The following is a 24368-nucleotide window of genomic DNA, read 5'->3' on the forward strand; positions in this document are numbered from 1 at the left end:
GGAGGGATCTGTCAGCAGTCAGCCAAAGCATCAGACAGATTAGGAAGTGACACAGGGGCAGAAAAATTACTTGCCTCAGATCGCAAAGCAGATAATTGATGGGATGGGGAACAGAACCTGTGCCTTTTGGCTCACAGCCTCATACCTTTGTTAATGGCTTTCCCAAAAATCAAATGATGTAAGGAAAGAGCAATCTGTAACTTGTACTACATTTAACAGAGACAGTATTTGAGGAAAAATACATTTAAGTATTTTATATGCTTCTGGGAATGTTTACTATCCATTCTCTAATTTCCACAGAAAACATTTCTCATTCCGTCCCCACACTGGATAAAGAAGATCTGAAAGTGCATATTCATACTTAGTCTCAAGGTTATAATGCATGAACAGAGGTAAAGAATTAATACAGCCTCCTTGTAGACTCCACTCTCACTCTTTTTTCCTCCCCGGTGAGATCCTGTGCTCCTCTTCATAGCAATGAATTCTTGATATCCTGTCACCACCTTTTAACCTACATGCCACCTCTTACATCACAAAGCTTCTCACCATATCAAATATAAATCTTCAGTGCTGTCACTATCATTCAGTGCACTGAGAAATAGAAATGCTCTGAATTTACACAGGGAAAAATAAAACCATCACAGAAGCATTGTCTGAGCTGCATTAATTTCACCTTCACAGGAAATTGAGGGGTGGTGGAAAAGAAAAAAGAGCACAAATATGCAGTCAGGCAGCAGGAGCTACAAGGTGCTGGTGGGCCAGTTCTTACAACTCTGAGATGCTTTGGCTGAATTGTTCCTTAGGGATTACCTGGTTTTCTTCTCAAAGCTGCATCACAGACATAATAATGAAATGCTACTTTCTGGGAACTGTAGCTCTTATGTAAAAGCCTTGCCAGTATTCTGTCTTTCTCTATGTACAGATTTTAGGAAAGTAAATGCTAATGTAATTATCTAGCCAAGTCTTCAGCATCTGTCGCTTAAAAACTGAGGTTATAGTTCAGATACTGTGGACTAATTGTTGAAAGTTAGCAGAAAACTTTTGGCTACAAAGGAAATTGGCACACAAACCCAACTTGAAGACCCACCATTTGATAACATTTGTCCCTTTAGATATTGTTCTCTCCTACAGCTCCCAGGGAAACCCAGGCCCAATCACAGCTCCACAGACTTTGCTTGCCTTGCCTGCAACACACAGTATCATCAGGAAGACAGGTGCCAAGGAGGATTTAATTTGGGAGGTTTCTTAAATATCTGGCTGATAGTTCTCATTCTAAGTTCCTTCTAAAACATCTTCTACCTTACACTACTCTTTACAACTCCCACTGATCCAAAGCTAGTATTACAGCAAGGCACTTAATTTCTCATAGATATTTACTGAATTCCCCACGGACAAACCAGTAGTTCTGGGAAGTACTGCGAGAAATATTAGAGCACCAAACACAAGGCCATAGGGAGTTTTCCATTAGATGATATGGACAGAAAACAAATTGCCTGTGACTGGCAAATGTAATGGAAACTTGCTTCCTCTAAATTCTTATGTGCTAAGGCTACTCCAGAGCTGCACTGCCAGACAACATTTAGCACCTGAGTCCTTTCTCTCAGTACCCAGAGCATTAATTTGGGTCTTTCTTGCCCAGCCAACAACTTATTAGATGAAGATTAGATTAATTTATCTAACTTTTAAGACCTCTACCCTACTGCTAAGCTTAGCAAAAAATGGCCAGCAGGTTCCACAATTTTGACTGGCAGGAAGTATGGTGGAATCAGGCTTCCCGCATGTGTCTTGGGAGATTGCTTTTTATTTATCATTAGATTTTTTTTCCCAAATATATTTCCACTCTGGAACTTAATCCAAAGTTCAGCAATTTCAAGTGCTAGCTAATTTATTTCAGCATTGCTGACAGAGAAATAAAAAGGGATGTTTGTTAGTGGCATTACCTCCAAAGAATGATACCAAGTCCTATTCAAACATGCATCCATCAAACTTCTCCTGTGGCACAGTGCTCACAAGGGAGAGCTGCAAGCACCAATATCAGCAAGTGTCTTCTGAGGATTAGCACACAAAGCTTTCAAGTGATCCCCAGCAGGAAATGACTTTATTTACCAGAGACAATTCAAAGTAGAAAGCTTTCCTTTTGCATCTACTAATCAAGAAATAATCCTTCAATAACCCTTCTCTAACTGTTAAAATGAGATATTGGCCCCCACCCATCACACCGAAGAACCTGTCCTTGACTCAGTGTGTGTATTGTATCCTTTGGATTCTCCTTTCTTGATATGTTTCAGTCATCCTATAACTAAGCTGACCCAGGTTTTTACTCCCCTGAAATACTTCTATCCCACAATTAAACTTTTTTCCCTTGTGTTTCCCTGACTAAAAGACATCCTCCATGAAACTCCCATGTTTGTACCCACAAGGAGAAGCATCCTCACTTTTGCTAATTGGCTCTTCCTTGTCCTGTCTTCCATGCTGGCAAAAGACCCACCTTGCATGCACAGTCTGGTCCTTGTCACTTGTCCTGCAGCTCAGCAATGACCAGGTGGGAGTTTCTCAAGAGTCATGGGAGATCCTGCCTACATCTGCCTTTCTCCCTTGTGCTTTTGGGAGCACAAACTCTGTTGCCTTCTGTCACGTTCCTACTTGATGGTACCGACAAACCACCTACTACTCTTGACTTTTTACATCACTTGACATGGGCATCAACTCCCTTTCACTGAAGTCAGGGCAAGCAACAACCAGCTTTTACTGAAGTCACCACTAGTGTGAAGTGACTGATGGCTGAAACCATATGAAACCAATACATTTCTTGTGGTTCTTTCAATGCACAGTAAGTGAGCACAGATTGGCTGCAAATTCAACCCAGACTTAGAAACCTCAGCAAATGTTCCTGTGAACTTGATCCAGCCTTCAGGTTTGTTTCATCCAGTTTCAGGTTTCATCGTGAAAGTTTTATTCTGCCCTACACACTGCCCCAACAAACCATGCCTCAAATGAAATAAGGACATCAGCAAAAATGAAGAACCCGTCAGATAGCGATGTTTTAGTTTTATACCATATGTAAGAACATGCATTGACAAGCAGTATGTATAAAATTACTGCTCTTGCAAATCAAGAATCGTCCATGGTAATGGAGTTCTACTTAAGTACAATTTCTGCCAAGAAAATATTTTCAAGAAATGGGGATGGAATACCTCTGTACTATAGTTCTTCTCTTTCCTCATCACAGTAATATATTAAGAAACTAAGCCTTTTCATCACAACCTGTGCACAAAACCTCCAGCATGCTTTTGAAATATTCAGGATGTGAAACAACCAAGTCCAAACTTTACTGAAGCAGTATTTTCTGCTTGCATTTACCATCACTGAGGCAGCAATAGGAAAGAAAAAATAATAATGAGGAAACCGAACATCTTTTATGGATCATATGAATGCAAAGCCAAAATACAGGTAATTGCCTAGCTCATTGAAAGTGCAACATCTTTTCCTATAAAGCTTATACTACTCACAATGTTTCCTCACTTCTTAATCATATTAAACCAATAATTACAATTAAGAAAAAAAAAAAAAAAAAAGGCCTAGACTTACAATACCTTTAGGAGGGCATGTAGGTTGTAATTTTATACTGCATTTCATGTAGGCAGATTTTTAAAAATGTCTTTGTCTGAAACTAAAGCAAAATCCATGTTACATTAAGTTTTGGTAATGATTTAATTCCTGCACAAAAATATTGTTAAAGAAAAAAAAAAAAGATTCACAATTTTAAATCAGGTAGGAAGATAGTTAATTCTGATGTCTCACAACTAATTAAGTCACTCCTCATTTACGTACACGCGATTTGCAGAAGTATTCGGTTAGAAACTGTGACAGGTAGTTTCCTATAACAGATTTTGAGTCAATGTAGTAGTCAAGGGCTCTTACTGGACCAAACCTAAATCTAAAGCAAAATCCCTACTAACTAAAAAGGATGCAGGTTGGTTTCCAGTGGAGCAGTGGTGCTGTCTACAATCCCCAGCCTAGCTGGGCTGTTACACTGTTCTAACTGAGCCAGATGGGTGAAATCAAAACTACCAGCAACATTAAAATACATGATGCAAATGAACAATTATGTGCACAGGACCTTAGGTGCCAATAAGAATAAATGAGATTGCACTTCATGGAGTATGAAATAAATATGAGAAGTTCTTTACCTATTGATTGTATGTTTCTTTTACTAGCATGAGAAGAGTACATTAATTTTATATAATTGCATTACAGGTTTCTACAAACCTTTCTCCAGCTCTCTGCATTAAATGGCAAAAACCAAAAGCAATAACAAAGGGCAACCTCTAAGAGCATTATGACTTAAGTACTGTGCAAGAGAAATCAGTAGAAAAAATATTTTTAAAAAAGGGAATATACTTTAAATGAAAAAATTTTTTGGAACAGGAAATCTAAGTACTCTCCTGCATGTTCTTAAAAGCCCTCGCAAAATGTCGTTTTTCAATATATTTAGCAGATTATGAGAATTACATTTAGCAAGGGGTATTTTCCTCATTATTTTAAATGGTAACACACTTGGTTTTCTTTTTATTAAAGAGCTGCTACATAGTGCTGGGTGCAAATTTAGGGCATTTCTACAATCTCAACATTGGTCACAGATAGTATTTTTGTAGTTGGTCAGATCCCAAAGATCACATTAAAAGCATAAGTTCAAAGTTTTAAAAATTTTCAAACCAGGCTCTTATACCCAGGCTCTATGGCTAAAAAGTCAGCATCAGCCCTGGTAATCCTCTACATGGAGGACAGAAACTGTTCAGCTACCTCTTGCAAACAGCATTGCCTGACTAACCTGGTTTAAATTGCTCCACAACTTTTCCTAAATACTGACCTTTTAGAAACGGCAGATAAGCAAATGAAATAAGAAACAGTAGAGAGGGAAGTCACACATAAATGCCTTAACCCACCTTGAACAGGGGTGTTTTGGGCTAGGTTTTTTAACACTTTATTAAGCACATTTCACATTGGAAGCTACTGCAGGGAAGATAACTGCTTTCAACAAATATTTGAGTTTTGTTGAATTTACTTTACATTGTGTGTAGCAGCAGTGGAACTTACTACCACAAATTGTTGCCACCATCACAGGAGCTATAGGTGCTATAGGAGTTATAGGATGTTAAGAGGAATGGTCCTGCTATCCACACTATAAAAGCAAGTAATAAATCCAGCCTATTCCCAGCTCAAAAGTTCTTGTGAAAGGTTCATTCAAGGGACATGGTCAATCCCCAGAACTGATGGTGACAGATATGAAATGTTACTTATACGCAACTTTGGAACAAGTCACCTTTTTTACACCTCCATCTAGAATCCACAACCCACAACTACATCCCTCTCTGTTACAGTGTCTTGCTCATACATTACAAAAGTTACTCTAATTAGAAATTATTAGATATTAAACAGTCATGCAAGGCAAACCCACAGCAATTACTCAGTAATCAAGGACAAACCAGCAGTGTCTACCCCTGCAGCCAATCTACACCTGTAGATGGAATTACTGCTGTAATTATTTCCATCTCTGCCTGTATCCTCATATACCACTTGAGGAAATACTTTTGCCTGATTTTAAAAAAAAGCAACCCAAAACTCCACAAACAAACCCCCAACACTAACAATGAAAGAAAACCTTTCTCAGTTCTCTGAAAAATTGGAACAAGAAATCTAGTGTCTGCAAAATTGTATTGCTTCGGGGAAACCAAGACTCAGAAAGTAGTAAATCAGCCTGACTAACCGTACTATAGCTGAGCCAAATTAATTAAATAAAGCCTCCTTTAATAGCATTTGTTTGCTGAGCCAAGCAAGCCGCCTGAGTGTTTCAGGTCACCATAATCCAACATAAGTTACTTAAACAATGTGTAATATGTAACATACAGAATTATTGTTAAAATGCATGGAATTAGACTTTAGACTTTCAGAGGTTAAAGACAGGTAACTGTCCACCTCTATTCACAAACACATTCAACAGCTGTACACCAAAAAAAAACCAACCAAACAAACAAAAACCCCCATGTACTTGCACCAGTTTCAGGGGTTTATTTCTACTTCCATCACGCAAGTTCTTGCTTTTACAGTCTTGTGAATTGTCTTCACTGTTTGAGTTGTGGACAGGATGTTTCAGAAAAATCCAAGGGCAAGATCAGAGCAATCTCTTCTCTGATTTTACATTCATAACAAAAATCCAGTAAGCACTATGGTTTTGCCTATTGTCGCTGTCAAAAATAATTTTCTGATTACATGATACCATACCATCTTAACAAAATTAGGTAGACTAAACAAAAATCACAGATGATGTGCCAGGGCTTCTCCCTCTCAAGACCTTACAAATTTAGGAGAGAAGCCCCAAAGGAAAACCAAAAGTCAAAGGAACCTTTTCCTCTTTCCTCTGTTTTCATCATATTAAAAGTTCCTTTACTATATAATAATACCTGCTCACAATCACGGCAGTTAACCTTCACAAATTCCTTATGATAACGTATATCCTCACTGCTCTCTTTCATACGTATATTTTACATCCCCAGTTGCTTTCAGATGGCTTCAGTTTTGACCTTCATTTTGTTCTAACATGAAGCCTAGTCAGTCCACAACACAGCTTCCTTTCAGCTCTGTACTGAAGATGCTTAAATATTGCTATAACCTGTGCTACTCCAGTCATAGACCTAGGAGAACCATCTTTCAAAAGCATTTTGCTGGTGGACTCCAAAATTCCCTCTCTGGCCTACTAAATTCATCCTTGGCCTCAAGAAGAGAAGAAACCAACTCTGTCAAGCTCTCCACCTGGTCTCCATTTCTCAGGACACTGGAGTATTGCAGAGGAAGTGGTGGGATAAGGAATGCATCTTTGCAGGATATAAAATTTTCTCTCTGGCTCAGAATCAAATTGAGAGGTCAACCCAACCGCAAAAGTATTTAATGAAAATTAAGGCTGAGACTAACACTTTGGAGTAGGTTTCATGCAGCGGAAGATGACATCAATGCTCTTTCCTCATGAGCCAAGTTCTCCAGCACTAAGAATATTCTCTCATCTGCACTTAATCTCTAGTCTAGGCTACAGGCTGTCCTAAAGCATGGCTTGGACAGTCTTGGTATGCAACGTCCAAATTGTAGCCCTAATTCTGAATGCCTGTGGCAATATACAAACGTTGTGCTGTGACTCTGTTTGCTACGTGGCCTTTATGTTCACAGGCCCCATCTCTCACTGAATACTAGCCAGACTTTGCAATGCTGTGTAAGAGCCCTTATATATTATATTTTTAAACAGCTGTATTCATATAATATATTATTTATTACATTACATATATATAATATATAACATAAAATATATAATATATCATTATATTATATTAACAATATTATAATTATTATCTATTATATTAAATGTTATATGCAAAAATGAGAATGAAGGAGCGGAGAGGGAAACATGAGGCATCTTTAGACACCTTAGGAATTATGGATATAGTTTGTTGCATTTTCATAAATTGATGGGATAGTCACTACTGGAATGAATCTAAGAATAAACAATGTATATAGGGGGAAAAAAAAGTAATTCAGTAAAATTTGCCTTTTGAACTACCAAATTTATTTGAAAATCTAATTTTAAGTCTTTCGGTAGATTAATCCTATGTGTGCTTTTTTGCAACAAGTCTATGTAGGAAGCTTTACAATGAAATATTGCTACTTTTTAAAAATCAGTGAAATTAGACAAAGAAGCACAACCACTTTTATACACAAGGTCATTGATAGGCAAATTTTAGGTTCATAAAAAAATCAGGCCAAAGTCAATGCAAATTATCAGCAGCTGGTCTGGGCTGCCTTGGGATTCCAGGGACGGCAATTTTGCCAATCTGCAAGACATCACATGTAGCTAAGATTGTCACAAGAAGCTGTTAGCATAACACTGGACAGCATAAACATTTCCTAAGAGGGTTCATCTACTCAGTCTGTAATTTTCTCCTGTGCATGTAATGTTTTGTTGCTGTTGTTGATGGTGATTTAAAGAAAATAAACTTACCAGGATAGGAGGCAACTAGCTGTCTATGCCAGCCATTTTTCTAAATGGTAGAGACAGGAAGAACAGCCGCTCCTTTCAGCCACTTTAACTCAGATTACACTTGAAAAGAAAACTAATCACAGTTGTAAAATTTTTGCTCATCCTTAAATCATAAATCAAAGCATAATAGTTTCTACAAGTTCTTATTTCTGCAGAGGATCTGAAACTGGGCACATTAATGTGTTTTTCAAATAGCTCTGCAAATATGTTAAGTAACTACAATATAAAGAATGAACATATGTTATTACCAGAGTCTAGTAAGAATTAGGACCTTATTGTGGACATAGAAATAGATAGTGAGAACCTTATTAGCCCACATAGCTGACAGCAAAATAACTGAATATGTTTTTTTGTGCAGCCAACAGCTGTTCTGAGAACATTACTACTGCTTAGGATCAAATTTCAACACCACAGAAATGAAATGCCCTCCTTTTTAAAGCAAGGGATGATAAAGTATTTCTCCTTCCCCTTCCCTAAATGCAGTGACTTGGTGCAAGAGACCTATGCAGAAAGCTGGGAATTTAAACAGAACTGGCCAAGACAAAAAACAGTGCCAGGAAGACAAGATGGATTTTTCATCAATTTTGGCATGCTACATTGACAAAAGATGAAGAAATACCAATGGAGAGAAGAATCCTGAAAATCCTTATACTGAGAGCTCTAGTGCTTGGTAATTGAACTACATAGAGGTGTGCATACATTCACTTGCAAGAAATGATGCTGACTTGGCAATGCTTCTTTCACTTGAGACCCATGGGGTGGAAAAGAAAAGGAAAAAAATCCTGAGTCTTTCACAGAAAAATTACCATAAGAAAGCTAATTCCCTCTCAACTAAAACAAAAAATCAACCCCACAACTAAGACACATTCTTTCAAGGTCCTACATTTAAATTTACCACGTAATTTTTATTTCAAGGCATGGCATTAAGGCTTTTCCTTAAAGTGCCAATCTGCTTTTTGATCTTTACTGCTGACATGAAATAGAAGAGATGTACATCATATAAATCTTCAGCTTTGCTTAGCTTGAAACTGGTAAAAAGAGAAAGAGAAAACAAAGCCATCTGCATAAATCCTTCCAAACCAAAAGGCATTCCCCTTACCCTAACTATCATTCATTTCTGCACATCTTGTTTGAATTATCATCTGAAGTTTGTCTTGTTCCATCTCCAGAACAAGTCAAATAGCAGAGCATAAAGATATGGCTACATGAATAAAACCATATGATCTACTTGGTCACTGTTAACTTAAAAATAGGCTTACACAGAAAAATATTATCTGGCAATTGACATGTTACTTTGATCCCTTTCTTTCTGTATCCTGTCACATGCATCCAATCCAGCTACTGGAAGCATTGGCATGCACCTTCAACATGATGAGAACCAACAATCCCAGGGAATCACTGCACTTCTACAAAGTTGTGATACTCCATTCAAATGAGACAGGATCATATTATGGGAAGGAAAAGTTAAATTTTAAGACAGAGAGGAAGAACTGTGGTACTAGGCACTATAAAATGTAGCAAGTCTCAACAGGTGATGCAGCAATGCTTTAACAGCTTCATGGGCTAGTATGTTCCCATGCGGATAAACTCATCTAAAATAGAACTCCTGAAATGGAAAGGTCTCCCTTGTCTCTACCCTTCTGTTTCTAAATCACAGTGTGAGATTTAAGACAGTGTATGCTACAGCAAAAAAAGTTAGCATCATCCTTAGTTATATCTTTTTTTAAATTTTACTTTTTATTCATTCAAAAAATCAAATTAACTATTTTGAGATCAAAAATTAATTTTAAGGAGTCTTATATATTTATTGGTATCATGTCTCAATCTGTTATGTACTATGGATGATACAACTTCAAAGTGGAAATATCGTGCTTGAATCAACTAGAAAGACTTGAAGCTTGATCTACTGCTTATCAAGTTTTTGATGCAGGAATAGTTATTTTAGAGAAAGATGCTCACCATTTCTGAATTATTTCACTTTGCGTATACCTTCTGCAGAAGAATTTATTATGAATGCAAGCAAGGAGAAACTTCTCTTCAGCCTCATGACTTTTGTTCCAAACTGTGCCCCAACAGCCATTACAGTGACAGTACACAGACGTCAGAAGGCAAGGAGGAGAAATGCCAGACAGAGAAGCTACATCCTACCCCAAACTAATCAACAGTCTCAGGATTAAAACACTCTTAGGGAATCAAAGGGGAGAAAATGGAATTGTCTCCCACAAATTACTCAAACAACGCTTGTGCTCATAGGAAAAAACAAAGGAAACAACACGATTTTCACTGCTGCTGAGAAAATGTTTGATAAAGAACTTTGATGGCACATCCAGCCATGGGGTATGAACTCTGAGAGGCTTAAGTCTTTCACTGGCTTCTTGGGCAACTACTGCTTAGAGCTTACCCCAGGAAATTCTCTCAGGGCTGAACCACAGCAAAGGTGCAATATGTTGCATTATTATATGGTTTGGATGCTCTGCTAAGAAACTGATGCCTAATGATTTTTAGCTTTCTCATATATTTGCAGCTTTGTAGATTTTTAATATTTAGTTGTATAGGTTTTAGCATTTTCTCACACTTTAGAATGCATTAAAATGTAATAGCTGACTCTTTCTAACGCATTCTTGAAATTCCATTTAATCTTATTCTCAAGAAGAGAATTTCTAACATAGACATTTTCTTTTACATCAGTGCCTGAGAGGCACAACAGGATATAGGGCAAAGAACTCCCCTGGAGCAACTCCAAGGGGCAGACTCAAGTGTGGGTTGCTGGGGCAACTGGTCCCTTTTTGGATGTACCTGCTAGATGTACTAATTAATTAACCTCATCAAAATCATAGAAACCCCATACCATGTGTGCACATTCCTATATTTTTTGCATCGGAAAGCTTTAATTAAATAACTGCTTTTTATATTACCACTTCAATATTGTTTGCAAAAGTTTTTCTTCTGATTCCAGGCAACAAAACCCCACAAATGTAGTCAAAGGACATTGCCTCAAATCCCAAAACATTCTTCTTGTTATTGCATTAGTAACACAGTGCATACTAAACATATCACTACCTAAAAATTTGCCACTTTTTGAAATAACTTTCAAATGATCTTTAAATCCTATGGTGTTGGCTGTTTGTTTTACTCCAGGAAAAAACAGGTAATAGCAGTTGAAGCAGAATTAGTGAGCTGGACAGGACACAGGGACAGTTTTTAGTGGCCAGAACTTTACATGCAAATAATTTCTTTCACAAACACATATGCTCACAGAAATCATTAATTTTACTTCTCGTGGTATAAAGGCAGGAGGCAGAGTAAGGAATTTTTTTCATGAGAAGTCAATGACAGTTGAAATGAAAGGGAAGTGGGGGGAGATGAGATGCCTGAAGCCTATGGGAATTTAAAATGGTAGCAGTAAGGCAAAATCTTGCTAGTTAAAACTAAAATCTGGAGGGAGAACTGAAAATGTTAGACTGGTTCAGAGATATGCAAGGAGAATCCCAAGATTCAGCTCTTTATCTAAAAATGCCATCCAATTTTTAACACAGGTTTAATTTGTGGTCCCAGCTGTCCACAAGAATGAACTTTATAGACATTCAACAGACTACCCATGGGCAACACCAAAAATGTTCACACCAGTGTGCTGCAATTGCTTGAAGGATCGATGCTTAAAATATATTATATAACCCTTCTTCTATGACCTCAACTATGAATAGAAAAGCACTATCAAAAAGAACCTGGGATTAACATAATTAAAGTATTTTGGTGGATTTTAAAAGATTTTAAGATTACAACAGCCTTTATTTTCAAAAATTCCCTAATACAGCCATTATGCAATGTGCAGTAGAAACAGTATATAATTATGGCTGCTTAGTTTCAGTTGTAGGTGCATACTAGTATCCTTTTTTCCCCATCAGGATGAAACTTTTTTTAACCAAAGAAATTACTGTATCTAAGAAAAATGTATTTCATGGAAACTGTATTATATACAGAATAATTGTTCTTTTTATTGTATATGCTTCCAATAACACAAGTTACTATTGTACTTCCCATCCTTCATATTCAAGGTGAAAGGAATTGACTTCAACAACATGCTTTTTTCCTATTTCTGGTACTTAAAATCTCAAAGTTAAAATACCCCCATTAAAACATAGTAGTAAAAAATTTTTCTTTCACTAAGTTGGGAATAAAAGCTTTTTTATTAAAAACTTTTGTTAATATTACCTTTTCAGACAAAGGAATTATTTGAATGCCTCTGTTGTCTTCTCACTTGTGCTAGTAATATTGGTATGTTTGTTTTGCTGTTTTTTAAAAAGTCCAAACATTCCCACAACAGTTGCTTTCCTCATTAACAGGTAACCAGCAGTATCCACATTAAACAAGCTTTCAAATATGAGAATACTGAGAAGTCTCTCCATTAGACTGCAGCAGTCCAAAAGCCTTGGCTGCCTGCATGCTGCAATGCCAGGTGGTACAGCAACCTTGAGAGCCATCACCTCTAAAGGCTCAGACTAGGCACACTCAGAGGCACAAAGAATGCTAGGCAGATTCCAATAAACACCAAGCAAAACTCACAGTCAGGTTTATTAACTTAAAGCTATAAAACCTGCATTTAGGCAGCAGTATAAGCAGTATTAATCACTGTGGCTAACTACTGCATTTCAATGCAATACAAAGTCTTGACCCATCTACAAAGGAAATACCTCTAGAAAGTACTGGAGGATGTTGGCCCAAGTGCTCATTTGCAACTACTCCTGACAGATCACAGCCAGTATTCCATCCTGTAGCAGCACCATTGAACTCCTTGCAGACAAACCTCTCCTATATTTATAGGACGGAAGCAGATTAACTGCATCTGCTTTGCCTGTAGTGTGTCTTTTATTGATTCCAATTCTGACTTCTAAGAAACCAAACCAGAAGAAAGCAAGGAATAGCCATCAATACTGGGGACTGCACTAAGGCTACACTAAACTTTGTCTGAGAAAGGGATTTGAGGCAATTCAGTCAGTGTCTGATTGAAGTGTTTGATGTAGCAGTAACAAACCATTATGACCCATAATTTATATTTTGTCCACCAGTTTTAAAAGGAATGTTATCTGTCTACATGAGGATCACACACTATGGAAGAAGCATCTGTGTGTAGTTATTGAAAGCTGTAATGGCAGTAAATCTCCAGCAGAGAAAGAGATGGAGCCTTACAGATTTAGACATCCACAATCTGAGGACTGTCTCAGAACTTCAGAGCTCAAACAGTACTGCCACAATAATATGCCTGAGAAAATAACCAGGGATAGAAGGGAAGTGGAAACAAGAGTATGTTTCAAGTTGTAAACAGAGACTCCAGTACCCTTCCCTCTCTACTATCTGTTTTACTGATACTTTATCCTCCCAGCTATCAAGCTAGACAACACAGATTTATGTTTTGTTTTGGCTCATAATAGCCACCATACAACAGGGGAATGGGCAGAGCATAAAGCACACCCATTTAATCTTTCTACCACAACATATATTTAGTGTCCATCTTATCATACAATTTTGCCAGTCCCTGAGAATCAGATGTCCCTATTTTCCCAGGCTCCACGAGACCGTATAGCCCACACAGAACATATTGAATATACAAACTTGCAGAGGAAGATTGTTTTAAGGTCTGTAACTCACAGCAGGAACTGAGCTAAGTTCAGTTCCACTTGGAAGCCATAAAAGCACGGGTTTAAAAAAAGTGCAGCAGTATCTGGTGTTTGATATCTAACAGTATGCAACATGTTTATGACATGTATTAGGCTACAAAATCTGAGTTCATAGCCTGGGACAACAAAGCAGAACTCAGCTCTGGCATATGTAGTGGGAAATAGAAAGGCATGTCTTGTACTGTAATGGATATTGCTGCTCCCTCAAGAGCTTGAGTTGCATGGAGCAGGTGGCTCAATGAAAGATACTAGCACTTTGGAAAAAATTAAGATACAATTAAAAGAGCAACTAAATAGCAGCTGGTTCAAGCACAAGTCAAATTCAGATTCAGTTTTACTATACAAACAACACAGTTCAGTTCTCCAGAATTATTTTTCAGAAATGACAGAGTAAGAAAGTTTGGACAAGATGTGTAGCAACTAAAACTGTCTCAGTCACACAGAACTCTGTTTAAAGGGTACCAAAATAATGAAATTTAGATGAGATATCACTTTCAAACTACTTTAAAAGTAGTCTGACTCCAAACTAATGATCAAGTCCCACTGTCTTAAAACAAGTCCCATGGTCACGTATGTGGTTTTAAAACAGCTTTTCCCTAATTTAAAAAAAAAAAAACCCAAACCTTTCTCTTCTCTCACATTAAGTAAAATAACCACAGAAGCAAAAAGAGAAAACACCCAAGTATATGATGGAAAGAGGGAAACATACCAACATGCACAACAGCATACCAAGCCCACATATGGGAAAAAAAGAGTTTTATACATTAAATGAGATCAGCAGAACTAAGTGTTAAAAAGGGTCACGGCTAATTTCAAAATATGGTTTAAGAGTCGGACTGTCTCCAGGAAGAACAATAATTACTTGCCAAGTAGGAAATCATGTCAATACTGGCTATTCTTAATCATCACAGTCTCATGTAGTGGAGAAAATGTAGTCATTTCACCAAGTGAGCACACTTCTTACTTCTTACTTCCACACCTTAAAGTATTCTTCCCCCACACACCTACTGACACTTTTTTGCTACAGCTTATTATAGAAAGCCAAACAGTGGATTCTGTGTTTTTAAAAGTTTGTTGGTTTTTGTTTTGCTTTTTCCCATTTTTAAAATGAAGTAGAATTAAAAAGAAAAATTTTGCATGACTCATGAGAGTTTCAATCAACTCAGTCTATGCCGAACTAAATCTTGAGTAATCTTCCAGGCTTACAGGGTTATGAGTTTGTATCTCATTCTTTAAACAGCAAAAATAAGAAAGCAAACTGGTCTTCTATGTATAAAAAACAATAATCCATGCTAGAGTACCCCAGAGGTTTCAGTACCACTATCAGTCAATAACTGAAAAACTGAGGCTCTATTACTTACAAAAGTACTTTTAAAATGGTTTAATTTCTTAATTGCTTTCAAGTTTTAGATTATACAGGGCAGGTAAGAAAGCTTTTTAAAGATATATATTGTGGTTGAAAAACTTTTTAAGTTCTGTAAAAAATCCACTTATATATTGAAATATTATCAGATAGAACTTTTTTTCAATCAAAAGTGAAATCTTTCTCTACTCACCTGTGTGAAGAACAATAAAATAGGAAACCAAGCCAAGAACAATTATCTTGTTTGGCATGAGATTTAGCTAAAACATAAAAAGCTACAACCTCATTTCTAAGTATTTGAGCAGTGCAGCTGAAGGTCTGCTTGTGCCCTATGCAAAAGTGATTAAAAATTTAGTTAAAATTTAATTCAATTGTTTTTCCAAAACAGGTATTATGATAGTGTTACATCCCACGATGCAAAATAGAGTGCATCCATAAGCATCCCATTTTGGTATAATTGTGCAAACCAAGATCAGTTATACCTGAAAAGTAACCACACTTACCTGTTAATGTAACTTAGAGCAACATAGGTTGGCTGCTGAAGTTCTTGTTTCTCTAATACACGTGGGTCTGTATCTGGAATGAAAAAATACAAACACAGAATTGAGCTTTTTGTATTTACACTGAAATTAGGGGACTGAGTGCTGCAAAGTAACTTAAGTGGACACAAGAGATACAAAATAGCTCAACCCAGTTTATCCATAGAGTACACTTAGCACATCTCAATCACTCGCCCATTCATTCATAAACACAGTATTGCATTACTTTACGCAAGAATTTGAAACATCAACAGTGATGTAATTTCCAACTGTCACACAAGCTTTCCCAATCCCCCTCACAAATATTAGTTTTCAGCGCTTCCCATGATTTATAGTGTTAAATGGCTTGAGCTTGCTTCTTTTTTAATATAGCTATTTTAACAATTTAAGATGTTCCAAGAGTGATTAGATTTCCTCTATTGGGCCTCAATACTTTTCTTCTGCATCTCTTAGTTTTGTTCTCTCCCTTCTCTACAGCTTATTTTCTGAAGCTCAGAATCAGAAAAGTCAGACCAAAATGCTCTTGAAGCAAAATGCTTGCCAAGCAGAGCACTGCCCACCAAAAGCCCTGAAGGAAACACATCCAAATTCCCTTGAGTGCTAACTTTCTCAGTCAACTGCAAAGGACAATGGAAACAGTTACTGAAAACATATTTTTTCATTTAAGTTGTGCTTTTATCTAACAAAGGAGTTTTGGTTTGAATTTCTGAAACCAAAGCCAAGGGAGTACATCCATAGTTTAGACAGTTTTCTTACACCAAACACCAGGGTTATACTGAAGTTTCAAACATAACTTTGCCCTGCATAGTTGATAGGCACCTTTAGGAGCTGGGCAGAAATAGTCTTCAAAAATTCCCAATGGAAAGTGTGTATCCTGCCTGTGCAGATTACTACACAGTCATTAACAACATGTTTTATGCATTACTTGAAAAGCAATTCTGTGTGCAATTTCTGCACTTTAACTATCAAGAATAAAAAGTGCCTTTACCAAATGGCTCCCCACAGGACTGCTGCTATCCATCTTTTATTTCTGAGAAATATCTACTTTGTGTTTGGTGAGGCGGGGAGGGCGCGGGGCACTCCAAGCAAATCCTATATTTTGGATTGTTCTTGCTTCCTCCTACAGTTTTTAAGCATTGTTAATGTTTAAAAACTCATTATCTTAATAAGCACATTAGTTTGACTTGATCAGTTGCTTTTGGTGGTTTTTGTGAGGTCTAAAACATGATAGAATTATTTTGAAATCTGTCTCTGCTGCCATGCCTTATGGAAGATTTCTAACTGAACTGAATGGGGATGGTGCTGGAGGGTTGGTGCATTTGTCACGCCACTGCTCAAGCAGATAATGTCTTTATTTAAGGAGAAGGGATTTCCCTGTCCGCCTCTCAAAGCTCAGACTGATCCTAATCTTTCTCCTTACACTTGCTCCTGCACAGCTCAGACTGCAGGATTTGCTAACATGCCTTTATCAATATATCTCTGAAGACACAAATAACTCTAAGAAAGTTCAGTGAGGAGGCATAAAAGTGCCAATCCAATCAGCAAACCCAAGCCTGTTGTTCTTAAGAGGAACAGATCCTGGGGAAATTCTGCAGTAATTGCCAGCACATCACACTCCATATGAAGCTAACCAAAGACAGCAAAGCATGAGTGATCTCCCATGCTGTTTAATTCACTTCTCTGAGAAAGTCAAGTTCACATAACATATAAAGATTTTTTACTTGCCTTTGTTTCTATAAAACCCACCATCATTTAGCAGGCCAAGCATACAACTACTGTCAGGGTGAGCTCTCTTAGATTTACACCTCGGTGGTGCATGGCCTGCCATGAAACTGTCTCAATGCAGAATGTCTGCAGGGCATTAATCCCAGCCAGGACTATCTGAGAATTGCTGCAACCCAAGTTCAGGCATCTGTGGTTAAATGACTATGTCTTTGCTAAGCCAGTTCTTAAATGGGATTAACCTTCACCTATAAACAACAGTTTCTGTGACTGAAGGAGACAAAATTGGGGCTGGTTTACATCAGAGTGCTGCACATTATCTGTGGGAGAGGACAAGGAAAGGCTCTAATGGAGAGTCCACCACCCTTCCTGCAGCTTCCCAGCAGCTCCCCATAACACCAGCTGAAGATGAAAATACAGAGACAAAAACCAAAAGCCCCATAACTTTTGTAGGAGTGTGTTATCAAGGCAGAGAGCAATTTGCCTGCTGGCACCTGGAGAAAGGAGACTCCTGTCTCTCAGTAGGTGCTGCCTGACACAAAACAAACGCAATGCAGATTCTTTCTATCCCCTCCCCCTCCATGTATCAGACTTCACATGCTTTTAAAGTCAAATATGCTGTATATAATACCAATTCCACAAAATAATCCAAGCCATGGTAAAAAAAAAAAATCTTCTATGAATTTAGCACTTAGAATGCTTGACACATTTTTATTCCTCTTGCAACCAGGTGCTGGGTTGCAGTCATGAGAATGCTGCATTCACTTCTGCACTGCAGCAGGAACTATACATAACACTGCTGGCTATTATTTCTCTTCCTCAGCTATAATATATACATACATATATATATATATATATATATATATATATAAATATAAATATATATATATATATATATATATATATAAAAAATAAATAAACAACTACAGAAACTTGTTCTGGGGCCCAGCAAGGCCCTCAAAGAAGAGCAGAAAAGAGGAGAAATCAGACCAGCTGTGCCACAGGTGGCAGCAGCCACGGGGCCCTGACACAGTCCTTCCCCAGCCGAGGAGCATGAAGACCACACTGGCAGCTCCTCTGCATCCACTTAAAACCTGCATGGCTGTGCTTTCCAGGCACATGCATGTTTGGCCCACCATTTCTGTCTCACTGTCTAAAAATGACACCAGTCCATTCCTTTCTGCCTCCATTCCCTCTTCCTCTACCCAGCTTCAGACAGTGCTCTTCCTCTCTCCTGCCCCTTCCTAACTCCAATTCCTCCTATATATCCTGCCCTCCATTGCTCTCTACTGCTTTCACTGTTTTGCTCCCCTCTCAAAATGTCCCAACACAAGAACAAGCTAAAACTTTCATGGACATGTCTATAACCACTTGTTCACTCTCGTACCACACAACTGCACATAGATGAAATTCATTCCCTGGAGTGCCCTCTTCCCTCCTGCCCCTGCCTGATCCCTCCCAATTCATTGTATTTCACTTTCAATTTAGGCAGTCTCTGCTAACATTCCTGATATTAGTTAGCACTCTTTTGAGCAGAGTGAATGTACATTGTTAACGACTACAGAAAGATCACAACCATCTCACACTTGATACCAAAACCCCAGTAATTACTGGGTTTGTTTTTTTTTTTTCTTTCTTTTTCAAGGAATAGCAGGTACAGCTACAGTGAGATTAAGCAGCAGTATTCCCTGATGCTGAACCTTCAAGCCTGAACTTCCAACACTCTGCTTTTCTCATGTCTAAGCATATTCATGCAGACACTAGCAATGTTTTCTAATACCACACATGCTGCCCAAAGCATGCCTTTGAACATGTGCTGCCCCACTGACCAGGATGTTATGGATCAGCCAATGCCCTCAATTAATCTGATACCAGAATGAGGAGCAAGGGGAAAAAAAAATCTGTTGTCAGTCTGACAGAAATGACCCTGTGTAATGCTACATGTTTAGTCAACGTTTCTTCAAACTCACAGACTGGTCAAAGTCAGCCAAAAGCAGCCTAAATAGTTTCCAAACAGACACCTATAATGGATTAAACATTCACAGATGACAAATTTCTTCTTGAAAATATTTAAACAATATAACTTAGGGCTGCTCTGAGTTCCCTTTCTTTTAAGAAAAGTATCCAGCACACACACAAAAATGACTCCAGAACTTGAGGGGACCGATTGATTAACATTACTTCAACTAGTTACCCTCACTTCTTGAATTAACAAGGGCTATCCAAGACTCACTACTTCCTTGGTTTTGCAGTAACACTTTAAATCCGGTAGAACAAATTTCCACTTGCTGTACATTAGCTGCCTTCATTAAGTGTCTCTTCTCATAAACATTATGTGCCACTGATTTCATTCTACAGTGGGAAAACTTACTTTCTGTAATGCTGTGAGCGTTTTTTTGTTTTTTAGCTATGACCTCCTCATTTACTATGGTGCTAGATTTCTTTTCTCTTTTTTTTTTTTTAATGAAATGCTATTAAAATAAAATTTTTATCTTATACTTACTACTCCACATTTTTGTTCTGCATCCCAGCACCTCACTATTTAAAAGACTGAAGTGTGGATGCTAACATCCATAAGAGAGACAGAATCACTCATTCATCCGCAGGATTAGAACCCTCCAATTTCTCACATCCACAATCTGTTTCATACTGGACAACTAGACAAGTAGTATGAGTGTATAATTAAGGCTGAGAGACCATAAATTGCACAGAGCCATCTTTGAACTGTTCACATAAAGCCAGGCATTTTCTGTGGAATATGTTCTAACAAAATAAATCACTGACTACTGAAGCATGCTATGATTACTAAATCACTTCACTACACAGAAAGAATTTGCACCCTGAAAGCACTGCAAAATTCTAACCTGGCAAAGTATTTAAAGAGAGCAAATAATAAACAAGGCATTCACATCCTGTATAAGCAAAGTCTTCAATTATATAACTTGGTTCTACATTAATATTTCTGCACAAAAACACACTCCACATTTTCATTGTATATAACACAGCAATAAGTTTTTACCCAACTAGATATAAGAAAATTATCAGAAACAACTTCACTTTCATAAGGGCCCTGGTTTTAAATCACTGTGAAAGATTACTTCACCTTACAAAATGCTAACAAATTCCAGTGGCATTATTTTATAACTACAAGCTTTCTTCTTAGAGGGACCAGGAAAGGTCACTACCACTAGCAAAATGGTAAAGATAGTCTCAGAAGAAAAATAATGACCTAAAGATGGTAAAAATTATACTGCTCTTCAACATTTTGAATATGAACTGGGCAGTTCTGTTTTTACCCCACCCTGCCACCATATAACAAAAGCAGAGGTTGAGGTCAAGATTGACAGAAGTCCAGATGCCTAAAGAAGGAGACACCTGCTCACTTACAAATGCAGTGACTGGATTGACAAATATTTTTGGCAAATACAATCCTACAAGAGATTTCACAGATCAACAACCTGAGTAGCTTCTTTATGGCTGATAATTATCCTTTTATCCATCTTTGTCATTGCGGGTACTACGCAAATTAAGTGTGGGGGGTGATTATTAGGGAACAAATTTCAGCCTAACAAACAAGGTCTCTCAATGAGCTCCTGGTGAGGTGAGAAGTACAAGGCAATTTACTGATGTTGCAGATACTATTTTTTGGAGGGAAGGGTTTAGAGATGTCCATATCTTAAAAAGACTTTGGTTTGAAAAATATGTCTTCTGTAAGTCATATCAATTTTATGCCAAATAGTTGCAACAAAAGCAAAAAGGCAAAACTCCCCTTGCCAACCCAAGGATTGGTCTTATTTCCATTTCAGTTTAATCTCTAAAAGAGTAAAAAATGCCTTTAATGTAATGAAAATAATGATCCTGCAAAGGATTTTAAACGGATTTATAAAAGCACGTATTTGCAAGGACCAAGGACTTACAACTCTCTCCCAAGTCATTTGGAGATGTTAATGATAATCTCATCTTTTCTGTGCAAGATCACACTGGGGTAAATTGCCAACACAGAGGTTCCTCAGACTCAAACCTGGCTTTGCCAGAACATCCATACACACATTCTGCTCGCCCACCAGCAGGTTCACAGAGTGCCTGTCTTGTATTTCACTTGGCCTTGAAACTGGCTGATATAAGTCAGCTCAGCTAGTTAATTAAAACCTACACTTCCCTTGAAACTAGCTCACTTCACTAATGATGCCAAGGCAAATATTTCTGTTGGCTTCCTCAAAAGTCTTCAATTGTTCCTATGTGGATGTAGCTTAAAAAGTCAGAAATAGATAAATTCAATGTTACTGGAAATTGCTCCCCATCTAAACCTCCATTACAAGGAAACCATTCTGTATCACAGTATCAATTCCAAATGCACTGTTATTCATGTCTTCTTATAAATAAAAAGAAAAAAAAATCACAGACATATTAACACTGTCCCTTAATTATATCTTTAATAGAAAAAAAAAAAAAGTCCTCATCTTCAAAAAGGAGATTATACTCTTCACTTCAAAGACACAACACCGGAGAATAGATAAGATTCTGCAAGAGTTTTAAATATAGAATTCAAGAACACCTTTACTATTTTAGCACAAATTTAGGTTCTTTCCAAGATCGAGGTAAAAAATGCCAGAGAGATGGACTTATGAAAGTGTGCGAAACAGGTCAGATACCAAACTTCCACGTTTCCACAATAATTTCTTTTAGATGGCTTAGCGCTCTAAAAAGATGACCGAGAAAGTTACATTCAGGCAAGTACAAACAAGAAAACACTGTAGTTATGTCAACTTTCATAGTTTTGGTGAATGCTAGAGGCTCCAGAATATGTTTCAGGACAAAATTCTGCCTGCTCGGTCTATCCCAGAGTTGCAAAAAATTCTCAGTAAGCTGCAAACAGTTTATTTCCCCCTTCGAATTGTACTTAAATGCATGAAGCCATGAAAAAAGAAATTCTTAAAGACACAGGTGACGAAAGTATTACAAGAAGGTGATGAAACTGCAGGATTTTTGGCCTGCTGGGGTACTGCTCTGTTGGGCTGGCACTCTGCTGCTACTCAAAGCGGGTCCATGGACTTCCCACACAGCAACTGAGGGATTGCAATTGCTGCATTACTGGAGGAGAATAACACAGTCCAAAGACATGGTAGAGCATCAGAAGGCACAGCCTAAAATCTGAACTACTGTGGACTTTTCCTAAAGCCTTCAAGCACAAAAAGGTTATCATTAATCTTAATAACTGCAAATTACATATTAGGCGTGTAGACATGCATAGCATGTGGTTAGCAAAAGAAAATGTCAAACAGAAGGTTTATTTAAATGGAGCCTGCCTCAGTAAAAAAAAACCAACAAGTATAAATTGGGAATGCACACACAGGCAGCTGGAAGGCAAAGCAGCAGCTGCTGACTTAACACCCTGGATTAGCACACACTGGCCCCTTCACGTTGGTGCACCTCCCAAGGAAGTGAGGAAGTCCTTGTGGATTTCCCAAGGAAAATGGTAATTTGTAAAAACTGCCTCTTCATTGGAAAGACACCATGATCCCAGGGACAGCACTCCCAGCATTTTAGCTTCACTGAGTCTTAATGAATGCAGCATCTCTACAATGCAATCAGAGCACATAACTGCAAAAGGGAGCATAAAAAAAGGGTCAGAGAAGTTCAAAAGCAGAAAATCGTTGAAAACTAAAGCACAAAAACCTCTTAGAACACCACAACCAATAGCATCCATTCACTAACTCAGACTAACACAAATAGAATTCCATTTTGTAACACAACACCTTCAAGACACAAGAATCCCGGGTATTGTCATATGAGAAAATGGTATCTTGGTGGGTGATAAAATAATACATGATATTCCAGATGACCTACACAGAAACAAGTCTGTGCTTTGATCTTACAGCAGAATAGAACTTTTTATATATAACACTACTTTGGACAATCCTGTTTCATCCTTGCAAGCTGCCACTATGTAATTCAGACTGTGAACTTTTAAAAATAATGGCCATCCCTTATCTTGTCCAGACAAACAGTGTTTTGATTACAGCTTCACGTGTATTAATTTAATGCACAGTTACTAGAAGTATTTTAGCAACACAACTGAGATGATCACTTGACATTTTCCATTTTTAATTTAAAAACCAAATAGCCAAGAAAACAAACAGAAGGACTTGCAAACCTGAAAAACATCTTTCATTGAAAAAAAAATTAAATTGTGATATAAGCATATGCAAGAAAAGGTTATTTCAGATATGGACAATAGAAAAGAGAAAGTGTGGAATTCAGTCAAGGATCCTGAATCTTTAAAAAATGTTCTAATTTCTGCAATTAAGTTAATTATTGCACAATAGTAAGTGACCGCAGTGCTCTTCAGTTGCTGAAAGCAACCTTTGGATCTGTCATGCCTGTCTTCAAACAGGCAATTAAAGTGAAAAATGAGAGTGTGCATAACTTTCCAGTACCATATATTATATACAAATAACACACAAGAACTGAAGTCCCCAAACCAAACGCTTGGTCAATTTAGTCATGCTTTTATCTGTTTATTTAAACATGTATTACAATGTTACTCTTGAAATTCTTATTATAGATAATCTACTACCTTAAGAAGAGTTTTTCCTCACCAGAAATTAAGAGAACTTCCCAATTCTCTGTCCCCCAAATAATTTGCATTAACTGAAGCTGAGTAGTATAGAACACTCTAGCTGTGGGCTTTCCTGCTCCCTTTTAGAGTGGTGCTGACTGCAGATACAGCCCAGTCCACGAGGGTCCTCTCAGATCTCTGGCATACCTGAACAGGCTGGCACCCACAGTCTGCAGTTGCCTCTGGCAGAAAGAGTGGCACCCAATCAACCCATATTTAAGTCATTCCCTGCTATGAAAACCCAAACAAATCTCCAGCAGCAACCACAAGACAGAGAGCTGTGTAGGAGGGTACAACCCTAACTCTCAGAAAATACTATTATGCATCGTGATTGAAGACACCCTCAATCTCAATAGCTCATGCCTCA

The 24368-nt window shown here is 37.7% G+C and overlaps 1 protein-coding gene across 1 annotated transcript in view; it reads right to left on the reverse strand.

Moving 5' to 3' along the window:
- JAZF1 (JAZF zinc finger 1) overlaps positions 1 to 24368 on the reverse strand; it is a 187587-nt gene that overhangs the window by 69473 nt on the left and 93746 nt on the right. Inside the window, exon 2 of the mRNA XM_083872383.1 lies at positions 15625 to 15697. Coding sequence (XP_083728509.1) covers positions 15625 to 15697 — 73 coding nt within the window. The remainder of the gene's footprint in view (positions 1 to 15624; positions 15698 to 24368) is intronic.

The sequence above is a fragment of the Zosterops lateralis genome (genome assembly GCF_965231275.1).
Source record: "Zosterops lateralis genome assembly, chromosome: 1".
Classification (NCBI taxonomy): domain Eukaryota; kingdom Metazoa; phylum Chordata; class Aves; order Passeriformes; family Zosteropidae; genus Zosterops; species Zosterops lateralis.